This window comes from Danio aesculapii, chromosome 17, assembly GCF_903798145.1.
Source record: "Danio aesculapii chromosome 17, fDanAes4.1, whole genome shotgun sequence".
In the NCBI taxonomy this organism is placed as follows: Eukaryota; Metazoa; Chordata; class Actinopteri; order Cypriniformes; family Danionidae; genus Danio; species Danio aesculapii.
This window is the reverse complement of record NC_079451.1, coordinates 30,644,372-30,664,800: the sequence shown is the minus strand read 5'-3', so window position 1 is coordinate 30,664,800 and position 20,429 is coordinate 30,644,372. Positions and strand designations below refer to the sequence as shown.

Genomic DNA, 20,429 nt, shown 5'->3' with positions numbered 1-20,429 from the left:
AAGGGTCCAACCTCCACGATCCGTTGAACTTCCCATCATTCCTTTTCTCAAACTCAGGAGCTCCAGGAAAATGAATAATTTTCAAGTCTCAGCCCATCACACATTTAGTCAACTCATTTGTAAATCTCCCATGTCTTCATTTCCATTCCTCTGCTCTGGTCATGAGCCAAAGCAAAGAGAAAGATCCCTGTTTAGGTTAAAAGCTTTAAGGCTTATACATATCGCACACGCATACAGTACAGATGAAGGCAAAGCTATTAGCTCTCCTGTGAAATTTGTATTCTTTTTAAAAGATTTTTTTTCAATGCATTTTTAAAGATAAAGGTTTTAATTGTTATCTTCTGTCTTTGCCATGATGACCATCCTGTTCATAATAGTTCACTAGTTATTTGACAAGACTCTAGTATTCAGCTTAGTGCAGATAAAAGGCTTAATATTTAATTAGGTTAATTAGGCAAGTTAGGTTAGGCAAGTTATTGGACAACAGAGGTTAAAAAACAATTGTTAAGGGGGCAAGTAATATTGGCCATAAAAGTAGTTTTAGACAATTTGAAAACTGCTTTTATTCCAGCCAAACTAAAATAAATAAGATTCCCAGAAGAAAAAAATATTATGGAAAATATTACTGTGAAATATTTATTGCGCCCATCAGCTGCGTGAAACACATACCAGAGAAGTTGGCGGTTCATTCCGCTGTGTTGAACCCTGTTACTGAATGGTGTTGCCTGAATATTACTTGCTCTGTTAAACATTACTTAAAAAACAAACAAACAAAAAATTCACACGATGGCTAATAATTATTGCTTATATTAGTTAATATTAAATATATATACACTAATTTATTTGTTATATTTGGTTTCTATAAATTGTGATTTTTTTTTTTTTAGACTTCTACTGACCAAACAATATTTTATATTGCCAGATTCCGCCCTATACTCATAAACATAACCCTAATTTTTACACTTTCAGATCAGTTTTCATCAGTTAGTATTTATATAATGCAAAAGTAACTCAAACGTAATATAACGCATTACCTAAAAAAAGTAAACAAGTAATGCAATTAGTTACTTTTGGAAGGAGTAACTCAATATTGTAATGCATATATACACAGGAGTGCATTACAATATTGAGTTACTCCTTAAAAAAGTAACTAATTGCGTGACTTAGTTACTTTTTATGGAAAGTAATGCGTTGTATTATGATTCAGTTACTTTTGCATTCTTTGCTGGCTTGCTCAAATTTGATCTCTTTCAGAATGTGCAGGTGTTTTTTTTTTTACTTTTTTTTATTGAGAAGCTCTGCATTTAACCACCACTTACTGTAAATAACCTACACCTTCATTTTCCTTTAAAAAATGTAGGATAAAATAGCTATACATGCTGTATATACATATATGTATATTAATGACTGCATGCAAAGTAGTGTTTGATCCTTTTGTACAGTCTGTTTTGAGTTATTAGTTAAGTAAATTCACTGTCCATTGAGATAAAGATGGCAATAAAGCCTAAGAGTACTAACATGAAATAATTTATATTAAGGCAAAAACAGATTTTAAACCTTTTAAATGTTTAAAAACAAAATGAACAGTAAGACAATAAAAAAAACATCTGAAATCGTTTCCCAAAAGAAAAAAAAATCTTATATTACAAAACGTAGTCACTTCTAAAAGCAATAACCATTTTTTTAACTTAGTAAATTTTTTTTTGTTTTACCTGGAGAATGTGAACTGATGTCAATCTATGGTTGTTTAGCTGGAGGTGGGGTGCGGGCGAAGTGCTTTGCAACCAGTTTTTTTTTTTGTTTTCTATGTCGTGTTTCTTGCAGTTGTCAAGAGTTTAGGGTTAGGGTTATGTTTATGAGTATAGGGCGGGGTCTGGCAATATAAAATATTGTTTGGTCAGTCTAAAAAAAAATCACAATTTATAGAAACCAAATATAACAAATAAATTAGTGTATATATATTTAATATTAATTAATATAAGCAATAATTATTAGCCATCGTGTGATTTTTTTGTTTGTTTGTTTTTTAAGTAATGTTTAAAGCTGAAAAGAAAATAAATGAATGAATTTTACTTTACTTGTTACTTTGGAAAAGTAATATTATTACGTAACATGGCCGACGCAGTGGTGCAGTAGGTAGTGCTGTTACCTCACAGCAAGAAGGTCGCTGGTTCGAGCCTTGGCTGGGTCAGTTGGCATTTCTGTGTGGAGTTTGCATGTTCTCCCTGCCTTCGCGTGGGTTTCCTCCGGTGCTCCGGTTTCCCACACAGTCCAAAGACATGCAGTACAGGTGAATTGGGTAGGCTAAATTGTTCGTATGTGTGTGTGAGAATGAGTGTATGTGTATGTTTCCTAGAGATGGGTTGCGGCTGGAAGGGCATCTGCTGCGTAAAAACGTGCTGGATAAGTTGGCAGTTCATTCCGCTGTGGTGACCCCTGATTAATAAAGTGACTAAGCCGAATGAATTACGTAATGCACGTTACTTATAATGCGTTACCCCTAACACTGTATAAATAACAAAGTCAGGCAAAAAAGTCAGAAAAAAGTATACCAAAAAATGTCAGACATTACTATCCTTGTGCATGGGAACATTTGGTCCTCGCACTGCAGGATAAACCAGTACACGCATACACATGGTCTTATGGAGATTATCGATGTTCCAGTGGCCTAAAATGAAGCCCAGACTACTGTAATGTGGCTGACTGCTGGTTTGGCCAAAATGAGTCATTTAATATTAGAGAGTAAGATGTGAATCACACGTGGGAACAGCGAAGCACTTTTGGCCGATTGAGCATGGAAGTAATTTTGGAATTATGCAGATGAATAGAGGGATATGGGACAGAGGCATGGAAATAGTATGTCGATGAAAACTCCAACCCTCCCTCAGCTTCCAACACACACTCAGAAACTCACAAGTCTGAACTCGTCTCAGGTTTGCAGTGTTTGATATCATTCCTGGACCCAAGCTGATATTCTATGATTGAATACACATAAAACCCTAAAAAAACAATAGCACTTGTGATGTTTACAGTGAAATATTACAACTTTTTATAACTGGCTTGTAGAATTGCTTGCTATGCTGTTCAATTATTAAATATTGTATTTTTTTTAACTTTTAGGGCATATGTTATAACTGGTTGACTGTAAAAAAAATCATTTTTTTAGTGGAAAAAAAAGAGGATTTTTTGGTCCCACTTTATATTAGGTGGCCTTAACTAACATGTACACTACCTGACAAAAGGCTTGTTGCCTATCCAGGTTTTAGGAACAACAAATAATAACTTGATTTCTAGTTGATCATTTGGTATCAGAAGTGGCTTATATGAAAGGCAAAGGCCTCTAGATTACGCTTATTTTACCAAAATAAAATACGATCATGCCTTGATTTTTAATTGTTTAATTAGGACAGTAAGGTCTTATTTTGCTTAGACAAAAGTCTTGTTACTTAACAGAAATTAAAAAAGCTACTGTCAAGATTTATAAAAGACGAAACAAAATTGGCAATAAAAAGGCAAGACAGTGAAACAATACAGACTAAGATTTTTTATAGCTCTCTACTATTATTATATGTAGTTAATATACATTTTTTTGATTACACATAAAGGGAATTTTCTGAGAAATCCCGAAGACAAAAATTAGACTTAAATTAAAGATAATTGAGAACTATTACTGAGCTTTGAAGCAGAAACCTCTGAGGTTTTCCTTTGGGAAGAGCCACTCACTGAAAATATGTTGCAGCCACATCCAACACAAACCCACCAATGGAGTCACTCAGTGCGTGCCATTAAATTGGCGCTTATCTTTAAAAGTGCAGTAATTAAAGGCACAACGTGGGACAAGGTGCCTACTGACGGGCACAATGATGACAGAGCAGGACAGTGATCTCAGGAGCTCTTAGTGCATGAGGTTAATGATGTCTGTTTGAATGCGTCTTGGTCTGACTTTGTTCAGATTGTGACTAACTGCGAACTGATGTTTAAATGTAGACACACGTTTTTAGCACGGGAATGTCAACCTGTGGAAACTCTGTGTAGCTCCACAACAGCCTGCTAATAATAACCACATGCTTCGGCAGACTGTGTTACCCATTTTGCACCTGCAGAAGTGCTTGTGAAAGTGTAGCTACTGGAATGGTTTTTAAAGATGTGGGCAGTGGTTTCAGGCACACAGACTGCTGATTAATTCAAATGAACTCAATGAGAAATTAAAAATCCCCTAAAGAAATAAAATACATCACTACCAATTTTAGGCGCAGGACTATCCTTCAGTGTTATTTCATAAAGGTTTGAGGGGTGTTCTTACTACAGATTTATTGTAGCTAATTATAGTAGTTTATTGTAGTTAATTAAACATAAAACTCCAAATTATTCTGTAAATTGGAATAAATTAAACATTAACTAAAAATATTTTTAAAATAAATTGCTTACGTGTATTTAATTTAAGCTGCTTATATTCATTGTTAACTCAAATATCTATAAAACATGAATAAAAACTACATAGAATTTAAAAATTACCAAGGCGCAATAAAATTTATAATACTTACAGTGGTTAAAAATAAAACTGTAAGTTAGTAAGTTAACTAAAATACAAACCTTAAAACAAAAATCAAGTACTTACTGGAAAAAAAAATATATAAATAAATAGTCCTTGTTTTAATTTAGTTGATATTGAAACTAAAATAACCACAAAACATTAATAAAAACTATATAACTTTTAAAATTACTAAACAACAATTACATTTTTAAAACTAAAGTTAAGTTACACATTGTTTGTTAGTAAGTTTTTAAAACTAAAACCTTAAAACAAAAATCATATAGTTACTGCAAACAAAGGATAATTAAAATTCAAGTATAGATAATTTATTTACAATAAATACTACTGTTACATTATTAATATTATTCTAAAACACTATTATTATTATTATTATTATTATTATTATTATTATTATTATTATTATTATTATTATTATTATTATTATACTAAAACATTTCCATTTAAATAAGCTAACACCATTAATAAAATATTAATAGTATCAAGGCTGCACAATATATTGCAAAATTATTGTAAAGTTATTGCGATAATAATAGGAATATACATATCTTAAACATGTGGTATAAATGTAATTTATTTTATGCATCGGCTGTTTATCTATATTTGACCAATTAGATAGGGCCTTACAATATTTATCCCCACCTCCCCAGTACTTGCTGTACTGTTACTGGCTGAAGCGACCCTATAAGGTGAACCCAGAGCTGAAAATATACACTCATAGCGGGAATTGAGGCGAGAAAGGAAAATGACAACAATGGTTTCAGGCACACAGACTGCTGATAAGGGGGAAATTAAAAATCACCTAAATAAATAAAATACATCACCACCAATTTTAGGCAGACGCAGGACTATCATTCAGTGTTATTTTATAAAGGTTTGAGGGGTGTTCTTACTACAGATTTACTGGAAATAATTATAGTAGTTTATCATAGTTAATTAACTGTAAAACTCCAAATTATTCTGTAAATTGGAATAAAATAAACATTAACTTAAAACATTTTTAAAATAAATTGCTTACATGTATTTAATTTAAGCTGCTTATATTCCTTGTTAACTCAAATATCTATAAAACATGAATAAAAACTACATAGAATTTAAAAATTACCAAGGCGCAATAAAATGTATAATACTTACAGTGGTTAAAAATAAAACTGTAAGTTAGTAAGTTAACTAAAATAAAAACCTTAAAACAAACATCATGTACTTACTGGAAAAAAATATATATAAATAAAATTAATGTAAAAAAAATTAAGAAAATACTACTATTTCACTACTACTAAAGCATTTATACTTAAATAAAAACATTAGTAAAACATTTAAAGCATTAGGTCTGCACAATATATAGCATAATTATTGTTATCACAATAATAATATATTAATGGTACATTTATTTTATGCATTGTCTGTTTATCTACATTTTACCAATCAGATAGTGCCCTAATATCTTTATCCCCGCCTCTCCAGTAGTTGCTGTTCTGCTATTGGCTGGAGCAGCACAAATGTGAACCCAGAGCTGAAAATAAACACTAATGGCGGGAGTTGAGGCAAGACAGGAAAATGACAACAGCCAATCAGAGTCAGAATATCTGTGAGGATTTCACTAATGCAAAGTGTTTTAAAGACTTAATTTTTGCACCTTGACACAATTAATTTTTATTCTTAATTAGAATGAATTAGATCTGAAAAAAATACCTTTACCTGTTTATTATAATATCATTAATCAAACAAATAATTATCGCTAATAAAAATAGCGTTTTTCAAGGAAAATTTTATACTCTGTAAAAAAAGTTGGGTTCCACACAATGCCTTCATGTTATCTTAAAATAAACTGATTAAGTTAACTTAATTGTTTTACATATTTATGTGGATTGCACACAAAACAATTAAGTTCTCCCTAAAAACCCTGCAAGAATCATGTTTATTCAGCTCATTTTACATCAGTAGTTTAAACAAGCAGCAAAAATACATTTTTGAGTGTATTGTAAGGATTATCGTTATAGTAGTACTCAACAACAATATTGCATATTTTTCCAGTAACATGCAGCCCTAAATAGCATTTGACTGATGCTTAAAAATACACAGATTTTATTCCCTTTACAGAAAACTGAGTGGTGTTTGTTTTCATTGTCGTCTTTGTTTTTTCCTCTGTCTGAAATGAGCATGGTTGGAATGTGTATATAATATAGCATATCTGCACTCACAGTAGATAAAATCTTGCTTTTGCCTGTCTTGTGACACACATCTCCTTACTTTGGATTGGAAATCTCTAGACTGGCCTTATCCCGACAACAAAGTCTGCTTTCTCTAAGCTCTTCTAGTGTTTCACTGGCATCAGAAGGCTGAGGGTGAGGGTGTTTTTACACGTCCCAGATTGACTGCAGTATCATTAACAACACACCTGCGTAACTTTGGGTGTCGTTGTGCTTTTATAGGCCAGAGGGATGCAGGTGTTTCTTCTGGTAAATGTTTATAAGGAACTGCTGGCCTGAAGCCTCTCATAGCAGAGCTTTATTAGTGTTCATGGCCAGTTTTTGTAACCTCACAACCTGCTGAGTGACCACACTAACAGGTCACCTGCAGCATGTGGTAGAGTACTTTGTACTTTGACCTTCATTTGCATCTATCCAGCCATCCATAGCTATGTTTTGGCATTATGATACTATTGAAACAATAGCTGCAATTCTTTTGAATCATTTATATATATATATATATATATATATATATATATATATATATATATATATATATATATATATATATATATATCATTAATTTATATACATATTTATTTTTTGTTTGCAATTTTGTCATTGAAATTAGTAAAATGTGCGTATCTATATATACATTTTTCATTCATTCATTCATTTTCTTTTCAGCTCAGTCCCTTTATTAATCTGGGTTTGCCACAGCGGAATGAACCGCCAACTTCTCCAGTGGACTTTATACAGCGGATGCCCTTCCAGCTGCAACCTATTACTGGGAAACATCCATACACACTCATTCACACACATACACTTTGGCCAATTTAGCCTACCCAATTCACCTATACTGCATGTTTTTGGACTGTGGGGGAAACCGGAGCACCCGGAGGAAACCCACATGAACACGGGGAAAACATGCAAACTCCACAAATGCCAACTTACCCAGCCGAGGCTCGAACCAGCAACCTTCTTGTTGTGAGGCGATCGTGCTACCCACTGCGCCATCGTGATGCCGATATACATTTTTATTTTAGTTTAAAACTACAGTATTATTTAGCACATCATGTTAAAGTATATGAAAATTGGAAATATTAATTATTTTTTGATGAAAAATGGTTTGTTTCATATTTAAGTATAATGCACTTGTTTCTCTATATAGATAGATAAATACATTGTATACTATATATTAAATATAATATTTATAAATAAATGCATAATATCTATACAGTATAAGTGCATATGTGTGAATAAACATAACAGGCAAGCTTTTATTGCTATATATTATATATAATATTTAAGAAAACGTAACTGTTTAAGTATAATTCAAACAATATTTATAAATATGTAATTTTATCATTAGTTTTAGTTGTATCAATTTATTATTTTTAAAGCAATGTCTTTTTGTATAATTATTTCCTGCCTAAAATATCGCAGCTTTAATGCATTAATATATAATTTGAGATTTGATATGATCACTGAGTCATCTTTGTGGTAAGTAAAAAGAGCAAGAAATGGACAGGGGAATCTTTCAAAGTGTTTTTTGTCTATGTAGAGTGGTTAAACTAGATGTGGAATGTAAACTATCATTTTGCATAGACCCAGAATGGTTAACTACCATGCCACATTGACAAAATGGCTGACGATGCTTCACTGTGGCTAATAAGTGCTGTGAGTTCTAATGCAACCTTGTGTCTGGAGCATGAGCTCATCTTTTTGCAATGGTAACCCAATAGATGTTAATAACTGATGGTCCCACCAGAGCCTGAGCAGTGGTGAGCGGCATGCTCACATAGTTACACAGATACATAGCACAGCTGTGGGATTCTTCATTAGGATAATCATTGTTGAGTTGGACTGAAAATAAATGGACTGGGGGTTTAGTTCAAGCATTTTACCTTAATGCATTCTGTATGTAAACTTTTGGCCAAGTCAATGCAAAAAGAGTAAAACAACTAAATATTTATAGAAATAAATGTTTTCCAAATGTTAATATTTCAACCTCATTTCCTACCATTAATTTATTTTATAGACACAAAATATTGTTACAGTCAGGACCTTCATGACAAAAATATTATAATATAATATTTAATCCTGTGTAAAAAAAAATCATGCATCACATGCTTATTCATTCATTTAAAGGGTTAAAATCCTTCAAATGATAGGATTTTTGTAGTCAACAAAAGTACTGATGCTGGAAAGGTTAGCTTAAAATTTAAAACATATTAAAATATTATTATTTTTTATGGACCTATGCATATTTTTTATTGGACAAACAAGGGTTAATTTATGTAAAAGTACAATAAACAAGTATAAGACTACCTTTTACCTAAATTCACATTTAACGAACACAGAATCACACTGATGTGGCAATAATATAGCTCATCTCTGCACAGCATTTCAGACACAAAGATAGAGAGTGTGGAATTTTTTGTCTGGTTTGCCAGTCATCGTTCTGTTTATCCTCGATTTTTAAAACCCGGTCAGCACAGGTTGAGTTCGCTGAGAGTTCACCTCATGATAAAAGCTCAGGATCAGTTTACAGCTCCGAACTTACAGTTTCTTTTCTCTCCATCAGGTGCACTCAGCCTGAGTAGAAGTAAAAAAAAAATTGCTTCTTTCTTAAGTTCTCTTATTTGTGTATCCAATTGCAATCAATATGTCCAGTAACAATCACATGTTTGGTCAGTAGAGAAAGAGAGAGAGCCTGCATTCTTCTGTAGTTGTTCAAATGTATTGAAACACAAATGTTTATGTTTCTAAAATGCTAACTACATGTTAGCAACATAGAAACATGCTAATCCATGCTAAACGTTCTAGCAATATACTTATTCATGTTACAAAATGCTAGAATTAAGCTAATTAAAACAGAAACTTGCTAATTCATGCTAAATCATGCTAGCAATGTGCTAATTTGTGTTAGAAAAATGCTAGAATTAAGCAAATTAAGATAGAAACTTGTTAATTCATGCTAAAACATGCTAGCAATATGCTTATTCGTGTTAGGAAAATGCTAGAATTAAGCAAATTAAGATAGAAACTTGCTACTTCATGCTAAAACATGTTAGCAATATGCTAATTCGTGTTAGGAAAATGCTAGAATTAAGCAAATTAAGATAGAAACTTTCTAATTCATGCTAAAACATGCTATCAATGTGCTAATTTATGTCAAGCTAACATCAAAGTTTATGAGGTCTAATTAAATGTAACATCAAAGATTCTTCTAGCTTAGCATTTAATGTTGTAGAATATAGATAATTTTGGGATAGCCATATCATTTGACATTCTCCAATAATAAGGCCTTAGAAAGCTCAGACAGACATTGCATCTACAATCTATCTTATATTAAAAATCATATAAACACCCTCATAAAATTCTTCTGAAAAACTTCTGTTTTTTTACAGTTGAGACATCTCAGATCACTGTCACCTGAACTATTCCCAAAATATCTGCAATTCATACAAAGCCCTAGCAAGCATGCAAAAGGTGATTGAATGCTTCTGGTGTGCATTTCAAGTTCAGCTTGTCTGACTCTATTTTTACTGTCAGTAAACAAAATAGACACCAGTGCAGTGGCTAAACACGCATAATCTGTTGTCACGATGGTCGTTCTTATCAAGCCCATGTGTGGATTCCCCACAGGAATGGCAAAACAGCATACCACTTCATCCGTCCTGTCCTAATGGCCTGTTATTTTGTGATGGCGTGAAGGTTGCCCAGTGATAAGGTTTCAGAGGACTTAATTTAAAATCCCAACCCATGTTTTGAAGAAATATATTAGCGGAAGCACAGGGGTGTCAGAATAGGACTGTTTATATGGCAGTTCAGGAAACTGAAGGCTAGAATTATGGAACGCCTGTATATAAGTTTATCACATGACTAGCTTTGCTGGGTTATAAAGTTGCTCAGATGCTAAAAACAACTGTGTTGGGCGAGAAATCAATTAAGGACCTTTTATAAACTTTTGCAAGCTTTATGATTGTGAAGGGTTGGGATATTTCAGTCTTATGGTTAGATGCTGAAATAAAGGCTGCATTCCCAATAACAACCGTTATGCCTTTTTCTCTTTCTGCTCTACAGAATAAGCTTCCTGTGCTTCTACTTGGCAGATCAGCTGACCTCAGACCAGGAGAATTTGTGGTTGCCATCGGCAGCCCATTTTCCCTCCAGAACACAGTTACCACGGGAATAGTGAGCACCACGCAGAGAGGCGGGAAAGAGTTGGGCTTAAGAAACTCAGATATGGACTACATTCAGACTGACGCCATCATTAATGTGAGTGAATTATTATTAGACACTTTGTAATAGCTTTTTTCACTTTAGTGTGATAATTAAAATGTAAATATATGTCAAATAACTTTTTCCCATGAATCATCATTTGTGAGATGATTTCCAATGGTTTTAAATGGACATTAATTTCTGTTCTGAGAACTTTTGATGTCTAAAATTTAACTCTAGCTTAACAAAGTGACTTTTATAGAGATTTGTTTTTCGAGTTTTCAAAAACAATGTATAAAAAATTATATATATATATATATATATATATATATATATATATATATATATATATATATATATATATATATATATATATATATATATCAGTAACATAAGTCATTTATATACTGACTAAACAAGTCAATACTTAATCATAGTGATAACATTTTCACATTAAAAGTTGTCAGTTGTCACTGCAGAGATCAACATCCCTTAAAGCAATTCAAAAGTATAAACACAGTCAAAAAAAAACATGAAATACGAAATATGGGAAACACATTCTGTTGTTTTTTTATGTTTTTTATTTTTTATCTTAATGTCTGTTTTTTTCACCATGATGCTCACACATTCATGCACTCAACAACCAAACATTTGTTAACAAATGAAACATCTCTTTTACAGTATGGCAACTCAGGAGGACCATTAGTAAATCTGGTGAGCATTTCCACATTTCCGAACTGGTGATAAATACCCAATATGAGCTTGCATATACACTGCTTGCTTTTGCACAGAACATGACAGTGTGGTTATCATTCCCCGCATGCTAGTCATTTAAAATGGTGTCATTTTAAAAGTCATTAGTCAAGTATATAAAAATGCATCAGGGATCACAAAAAGGTAGTGTTTAAAACACTATGAATTAAGGAAATTCTCACAGATATTCTGACTCTGATTGGCTGTTGTCATTTTCCTCCCATTAGTATTTATTTTTAACTTTGGGTTCACCTTTGGGCTGCTTCAGCCAATAGCAGAAAAGCAACTACTGGGCAGGAAGGGATAAAGATAGTAATGCTCCATCATATGTAAAGGGGTAATGTGTTCCAATAAGTGATTATTTTGTATTATACTCAATTGTATACCATTGAAGTCAGAATTTATTAGCCCTTCTTTGAATTTTTATTTTTATTTATTTTTTTATTTTTTTTATTTCCCAAATGATGTTTAACAGAGCAAGGACATTTTCACAGTATGTCTGATAATATTGTTTCTTCTGGAGAAAGTCTTATTTGTTTTATTTTGGCAAGAATAAAAGCAGTTTTAATTTTTTTAATATCCATTTCAAGGTCAAAATTGTTAGCCCCTTTAGGCAAATTTTTTTTTTCGATAGTCTACAGAAAAAAACATTGTCATAAAATAACTTGCCTAATTAGCCTAACTTGTCTAGTTAACCTAATTAGCCTAGTTGAGCCTTTAAATGCCTCTTTAAGCTGTATAGAAGTGTAAATAAAATACAATTTATTTATTATTGTTATCATGGCAAAGATAAAATAAATCAGTTATTAGAAATGAGTTATTAAAACTATCATGTTTAGAAATGTGTTGAAAAAAAATCTCTGTTAAACAGAAATTGGTGAAAAAATAAACGGGGGCTAATAATTCAGGAGGGCTAATAATTCTGACTTCAATTGTATATAATATCCCATTTGCACTCACATAATTTTTTTATTGTTGTCATTTTGTATTCAACTTAAAATGTCTTTAATTTTTTTAATTTCAGATTTTCATCTTTTTATCAGACTAATATTTTATTTCAAAAAAGATCCTTTGTTTTAAATTACTGATTTAATTTATTTATTTTATTTATTGACATTACAGATTTTTAATGATCAACAATAACCATGTTGTTTCATTGTTTAATAAAAGTTCTTAATTATTAATATTATTTTAATATATTTTGTAAGAATGTGATATACTAACGGCATAAAATAAACCCATTATAATACATAATTATTATATTTAATAATTTCATTTAATAAATGACCAACATTTATAGGATTATTCCATCATTAAGCAAGATTTAATGGATTATTTTAATGTTCCTTTGATAGTTTTTAAATGTTCCTAGTTTCTTCAATAGTCAATTTTAAAATTTACTTGATATTTACAATGTCGTTTTTTTAAATAGAGTAAATGAACAGCAATATTGCGCATACCTGAGTATTTGTACATGTCTGATAATATTTTTCTTATAGGATGGTGAAGTAATTGGGATCAACACACTGAAGGTGACGGCTGGAATCTCCTTCGCTATTCCATCAGACAAAATCCGTCAGTTTCTCGCTGAGTCGTATGACAGACTGGCCAGAGGTACAACACAATACATGTTTATATAGAGTCAATAACAAAGAATTTCAGTCCTTTCAGTTGATTAACTCACATTTTGTAACATTTGTGCTGTTTTATAGGTCGAGGAACAACAAAGAAAAGATATATTGGTGTTCGTATGATGACTCTCACTCCTTCGTGAGTACATGTAACAAATTAATACTTATTTTAATACGCCTAAGGAAAATTTGACATGATTATGTAATCCTATAAAATCTCTGTTGTGATTTATTGGACTGTATTGGACAGAGTTTAATTTAAGCCTTTCAGCTGTCGTTTTTGGGAATGGAAACAGCAGATCTGACGTAATTGTATTCATCGTCTCTTGCAGATTGTCCAAAGAGCTGAAAGGTCGACTCCGAGATTTCCCTGACATCACCTCAGGAGCCTATGTGATTGAGGTCATCTCTAAAACCCCAGCTGCAGCGTGAGTCACCAGAACTCAAAGTCCCATAATGCCAAGCAGGTCAAGAGAGCAGGTCAACAGCTTTGGCAGCTCTGACAGGGTGTTTTTACTGGCCACATGCTCTCTGCTGTCATGCTTGGAGGAATATTGTCTTTGGCTCCATCTGTCTCCTCATGTTTGAAATTTATGTTAGACCCCCGCCTATCAAAACACACTCTCACACACATGCAAAAACCTGCTGATGTTCATCAATTCAGCCCAACGTGTTTATTGACTCTTACAAAAACCTTTTCCTCTGTATTTTTGAAGCCATTTTTGTTCATACAGTTAGAGCGAGAGGAACATCTTCTGTAAGTTGCTGAAAACGCATTTCAGTTAAAAGGATAGTATAGTTCTGTCATAATTCAATCACAATTATGTCATTCCATACCTCTTATATCTTGTTTCTTCTGATAGGTACGGCTCAGTAGAGTACAGTTTGGTTTAGGTCACCCTTATCAGGCTTGTGCTTCCAGTGCCAATAGTACTTGATTACTTGGTTGGCTGGGTATACAGCAGAAAATTGCAATTGATGTCATTTCCATTTAGAGAAAAAAAAGCTGTTTTGGTCTCTCACGTCATGTGCACACTCTGATGTAGATGCACCACAAATGTATCCAAATAGTGAATGAAGCAGCACACCTTACTTAATGTGTGAACGGCCCCATAAACAACAATGAAAGACATACAGCAGATCATACTCTTGCTTTTTGGCATGTGGCCGTTTGACATACAAAGACTACAAGCTTTGTTTGAGCTCATAGTTCATTGATGTGCACCATTATTGAATTACTCACTCACTCATTCATTTCCTTCAGCCTATTCCACAGGGGTCGCCACAGTGGAATGAACCACCAATTACTCTGGCAATTGTTGTAACATCGGCTGCCCTTCGAGTACAACCCTGAGTGCTGGGAAACACCCACACACTTTCCCATTCACACACTATGGCCAATTTCATTTATCCAACTCACCTATACCGTATGTCTTTGGACTGTGGGTGAAACCATAGCCTCCAGAGGAAACCCTGAAAATCCACATAAAAACTCCTCCTGGTCCAGCCAGGACTCAAACCAGTGTCCTACATGTTGCTGTGAGGCAACCATGCTAACCACTTAGCCATCATGCCACCCCATTATTGTATTATCATGATGTATTTAGGAATGGCGTTTCCTGTATTTTCATTTCACTAGTTTGTTGTGCGTGATTCTCTTGAAGCCAATGGCGTTTGAGTCCCAAAAAGTGGTATGATACAGTATAGTTAGTTCTGGTAATACAGTTCTGGTAATTCTGACAGTGGGAAAAACGTATCAAGTACTTAACTAAACAGAAAACAAGTCATTACTTTCTTGAATTTCTATAAAAAACACAATTTCCATGTTTTTATTTGTGCACCACTGATTTGTGTAAGGACGATTCTAAGGGCCCATGCAGTTTTGTTCTCAACATTATGGTCTTCACGGAAAACACACAAACATGGGATGAACATGCAAACTCCACACAGTAACGCCAACTGGAACCAGTGACATTGCTGCTGTGAGGCAACAGTGCTAATCACTGGGCCACCATGCTGCCCAATCTAAGAGAAAAAAAGATGGAGGAATAGGGGAGGACAGGGAATTCTTCAAGACAAAGTTGACTGTGGAATGAAGACTACGGTTATTTATAGTGACGTAGAAATCATCTGATTGGAGAATTGTGTATTAGCTAATGTGGGTCCGGTTGTGATCAATCATAAGCACACAATTCTCTCAATATTAGTTTATAATTAAACTTCACTTTGCAATATGCAATGGAGGGTTTATGCATGTTAAAAGGTTCGTTGTCGGCAGAGTTTAATGGGCAAAAAGAAGGTCTTACAAAATGATGCATCAGAATGACATACAACATTTAAACAGCATAAGGGGGACCAAACGATGACAGAATCTTCATTATGAAATTACCTTTCCTTTAAAACTGACTAACAATTTCTCGTTAGTTACGCAAATCATGTGACTCAGTTCCTGTCAGTGCCACCTCATATCCATGAGCATTTTAAGGTTTCTTGTCTTTATTATAGGTCTGCTAAAAACAAAAGCAAACACACTCAGAAGCAAATTTAGGGTTTGTAGGTACTTGTCATGAATTCTTTGAGTATAAAACACTGTTTTATTGTAAATAGAACTACAGTAATTCCGCTGCCCACCACATCCTGATCCAGGACTTGTTTAGTTTTCCTGAAAGTGTGGACACGTTACAAACATGCTCAGATGGCAGCCAGACACACAGACACTCAGCATGACACCACTTTGGTTATGATTCACAATTGAATAGCAGATGATCACCAAATGTCACACTTGCAGTCCAACAAACAGGAAGTACTTGTGAAGTCTAGTATGTAGCCTAGGTGGATGGAGCATGTGAATGCCACCTCAATGTGTTCTGTTATGTGATCTATTAAGGCACACATTTAATCTGTGTAACATATTAGTATCTATTTTCATGCTACTAATAGATACTAGTATACTTCCCATTAAGTACTAGTAGAAATGTATTAGGTGTTAGTCTTTATTCTTTAGATACAAATGCTTGTACATTATGTGCTAGGGACAAAAAAAAACATACTATTACGATTATCTTATACTTAATCATTTGCTCCTAATAGGCATTTATTAGATACTCTTAATAAATAGATACTAGTTCTAATTAATTTGATATTAGTTCCTATTTAATAGATACTGAATAGTCTGAACTAAATAGTGATCAATGACAAATCTCAATGAACATTTCCTATACAGAATAATTAGCCACTAGTGAAATACAGGGTATTTTTTAATAAATACCTGTATTTAGTGATTGAGTACTAGTGTATATTTATTAGGTAATATCTAATAAACAAGTATTGGTATCTAATAAACAATATCTAGTATCTTTAAGAGGCTCTATCACCTGAAGAATAAACACTGATACCTAGTGAATAGGTTCTTGCACTTAATTGAAAAGATATCTAAAAAATAGGAAGTAGCATATTTTATTTTAAACTGACATGACATATTAATACATATGTAGGTCTGTATTTGTAAAATATGATGTAAAAATCCATCAGAAATGATAAGGTCTGATTTAAAGAGCCATTATACTTTTAATGCTGATGTTTTGATGAAGCGTACGATTCTACAACAACTGTAAAAATACATTACGCACAGCCTTCAGAGTTGTTTTTGGAAGCTATTTTGGGTTAATTCTGGGAAATGTAGCAGTGTTTGATTTGTAGATGTTTCAGTCTCTGTGATTTAATCTCTTGCTAGATGAAGAGCATCTAAGGCAAGACATCTGAGGCTGAAACACTGTTTTTCATGCAATAGCTTCATTGCATTTCTTTTTTAGAAGTGCAATGCATATTCTTTCGAGCCGTTTCATCCAAATGAGCTCTATTCACAGTATTTACTGAATTAAATAATTTATGAAGTGATAAAAACAGATCCCCAAAATCCCCTGTAAAAAAACTTTGCCCCTAATTTTTACTCCAATTGTTAATATACATTTTAAACCTCTGTGTAAATGTGAGCATATTAGCATGTCATTAATAAAAGAATGCTTAATTATTTATTGAACACAACATTTTAAAATACTTGTAATACAGTTTGCAATCCTTAATATAATCAACGTGGGAATTTTATTTTACCCTATTCACTAACAGTGTCTGTCTCTTTTGCAGAGGTGGACTAAAGGAGCACGATGTCATCATTTCCATCAACGGTCAGCGGATTTCCACAGCCACAGATGTGAGCGCGATCATCAAAAAGGAGAGCAGTTTGCGTGTGGTGGTTCGACGTGGAAACGAGGACATCATCCTTACTATCATTCCAATGGAGATTGACCCTTGACCCTGAACAGAACTGCTGCTCATCCACCTAGCAGCCAATGAACTCACTGGGTGTGTCCTTTCCCCCGGTCATCTGGCCAATAGTCCGTGTTCTTGAAATGACTGGCAGGGTGAAAATCTCGGCCTGAGAATTTAGACTGTACAGAGCACATTAATGTAGACTCACATGTATTAATGTTTTTATTCATATCATCAGGAATGATTTAGAGGATGCTACTACTGTTTACTGTTCATCTTGAGCCATTGGACATGATCAGATTTTTTTTCCCAGAATATTTAGGCTATATGTTTTCCATTACCCATCAATTTAGCACACAGCAACGTTTTTAAGAGCTTGTTTGGAGTTTCTAACCATTTTTTATAAAATATATTGAAATGTTTGTTTTTGAAAAGATTAAAAACCTTTTAATAATGCATTTTTCTACAGCAAACATGTTTTACTTCCTTCATTGCACCTAAAACAAATAAAAAAGAAACAAAACATCTGAAAAAAATTACAAAATTGCTGGTACATTGGCATTAATATTAGTTACTGGTACTGGTGCTTTTTTGTTTGTTTGTTTAAAAAATTTGTTCATTCCTTTTCTTTTCGACTTAGTCCCTTTATTAATCTGGAGGCGCCACAGTGGAATGAACCGCCAACTTATCCAGCATATGTTTATGCAGCGGAAGACCCTTTCAGCGGCAACCCATCACTGGGAAACATCTATACACACTCATTCATACACATGCACTATGGACAATTTAGCTTACCCAATTCACCTATACCACATGTTTTCGAACCCAGAGGAAACCCACTTGAACACGGGGAGAACATGTAACCTCCACACAGAAATGCCAACTGAGCCAGCCGAGGCTCGAACCAACGACCTTCTTGCTTTGAGGCGATTGTGCTACCCATTGCGCCACCGTGCTGCCTTTTTAAAAATAATGGAAAGCTTTTATTCATCAAGGATACAATAAATTGATCAAGTGACAAAAAATATCATTTAAATTGTTAGAGAAGGTTTCAGTTTCAAATCAATGCTCTTCGCGATTTTCACAAAAATATAAAGCAGCACAATGACTTACCAGTAAAAATAATAAATGTTACTCCAAAGTCAGAATATTAAAATATTATTTGAAGATTCATATGGTGATGAAACAGTGTTTATTGTTATTATATTATTAGGCACAATATTTTTCATTTATTTATTTTCTTTCTGGCTTAGTCCCTTTTACAATATTTTTTACTATATATTTTTTTCTTTTATTATCAAATCAGTTTCAGCGGGGCGACACGGTGACCTAGTGGTTAGCACAGCCCCCTTACAGCAAGAAGGTCACTGGTTCGAGTCCCAGCTGGGTCAGTTAGCATTTCTGTGTGGAGTTTGCATGTTCTCCCCATGTTTGGGTGGTTTCCTCTGTGTGCGCCGCTTTCCCACACAGTCCATAGACATGCGCTATAGGTGAATTGAATAAACTAAATTGGCCATAGTATATAAGTGTGTGAATGGATGTTTCCCAGTATTTGGTTGCAGCTGGAAGTAAAACATATGCTGGATAAGTTGGCGGTTCATAACGCTGTGGTGACCTCTGATAAATAAAGGGTCCAAGCCGAAGAAAAATTAATTATTGAATCAGTTTCAGCATTGATGAACATATAAGGCAAAATAAATTATACTGACTTTTAAATGGTAATGTAATTGTGTTTGAACACCTAAGATATGGCAAAGAAAAACAAAGCCGTTTTTGTACAGAAAGACAAAAATAAAAATGTAAAAGTCATTTATTTTACATTTACAGTTGCTCAAACTGTTTAAAGGAAGAAAAACAAAATGTCATGAAATTCTATTAGGGGTTTTTTGCTTTGCACATAACAAAGTCGACTGAAATCACGAACTTTCAGTGTATGTCATGCATGGCACACAGCCATCAGCTGGCACAAACAGATGCCAAAAAGAGTCAGGAATCAGGCTTGTTATGAATACGCCCATAAACCTTGCCAATACTGCTAGAATGTCCATGGTACAGCATGAGCAAATAATTGGTCTGATTAAGCTTCACTTTGTTTAACATCACTCTTGTTGCCAGCTATAGCTGCATTATTCTGAATTATTTATGCATACATTATGTAAACTGCAGATTTTGTAAAAACAATAACAGATGAAGTTTTTGGAAATTCCCCAATACATCAAAAGGAGGTAAGGAACAGTGGCAAACCACAGCCTTTTTTTAACAGTAAACCAAATGAACCGCACAGACAGACTAATCGCCCAGTGTGCACTGCAGTAAACTATGATGCGTATGTCATCTAGTGGAGATAGTGTGTAACCATTTTTTTTTTTTTTGGTCAGAAGCCTAAAATATACATTTTGCTTTGCGTGTATATATGTTTTTGTTTTTTTGTTTTTTATTTTCAAAAAGATGGTAGCTGACTGACTTGCACTTTATGGATACAAGGAATCAACGCGATTTCAACTAAAAACCTATCTAATGTTCTTAAAAAACGGTGACCTACATTTGAGAAGACTCGAAGGTAAGTACATTAAAATTTTATTTAAAATCATTTATTAAATATTATTTAATTATATATATTTTAAAATAATCTTTCATTGTTCCTACCTAAAACAAATTCCTTGTTTACGTAAAAATGTCCCATTCTTACGTTAAGCGGTGGGTGGCGCTATTATACAATGAGAGCATTAGTTCAGAAATCCTCTTCACACTGCCGCATATCGACTCATTCCGAGATCTTAGGAATTTTAAGTAAACAATTTTTTACCA

At 33.5% G+C, this 20,429-nt stretch overlaps 1 protein-coding gene across 1 annotated transcript in view; it reads left to right on the top strand.

Annotated features, from left to right (window-relative positions):
* The window catches only part of htra1a (HtrA serine peptidase 1a), a 42,506-nt gene extending 24,427 nt beyond the window's left edge, over window positions 1–18,079 (top strand). Inside the window, exons 4-9 of the mRNA XM_056477387.1 lie at window positions 10,831–11,025; window positions 11,650–11,682; window positions 13,221–13,335; window positions 13,434–13,491; window positions 13,685–13,780; window positions 17,496–18,079. Of these exons, the coding sequence (XP_056333362.1) occupies window positions 10,831–11,025; window positions 11,650–11,682; window positions 13,221–13,335; window positions 13,434–13,491; window positions 13,685–13,780; window positions 17,496–17,664 (666 nt within the window). The 3' untranslated portion in view covers window positions 17,665–18,079. The remainder of the gene's footprint in view (window positions 1–10,830; window positions 11,026–11,649; window positions 11,683–13,220; window positions 13,336–13,433; window positions 13,492–13,684; window positions 13,781–17,495) is intronic.
* The last annotated feature ends 2,350 nt before the right edge of the window (window positions 18,080–20,429 follow it).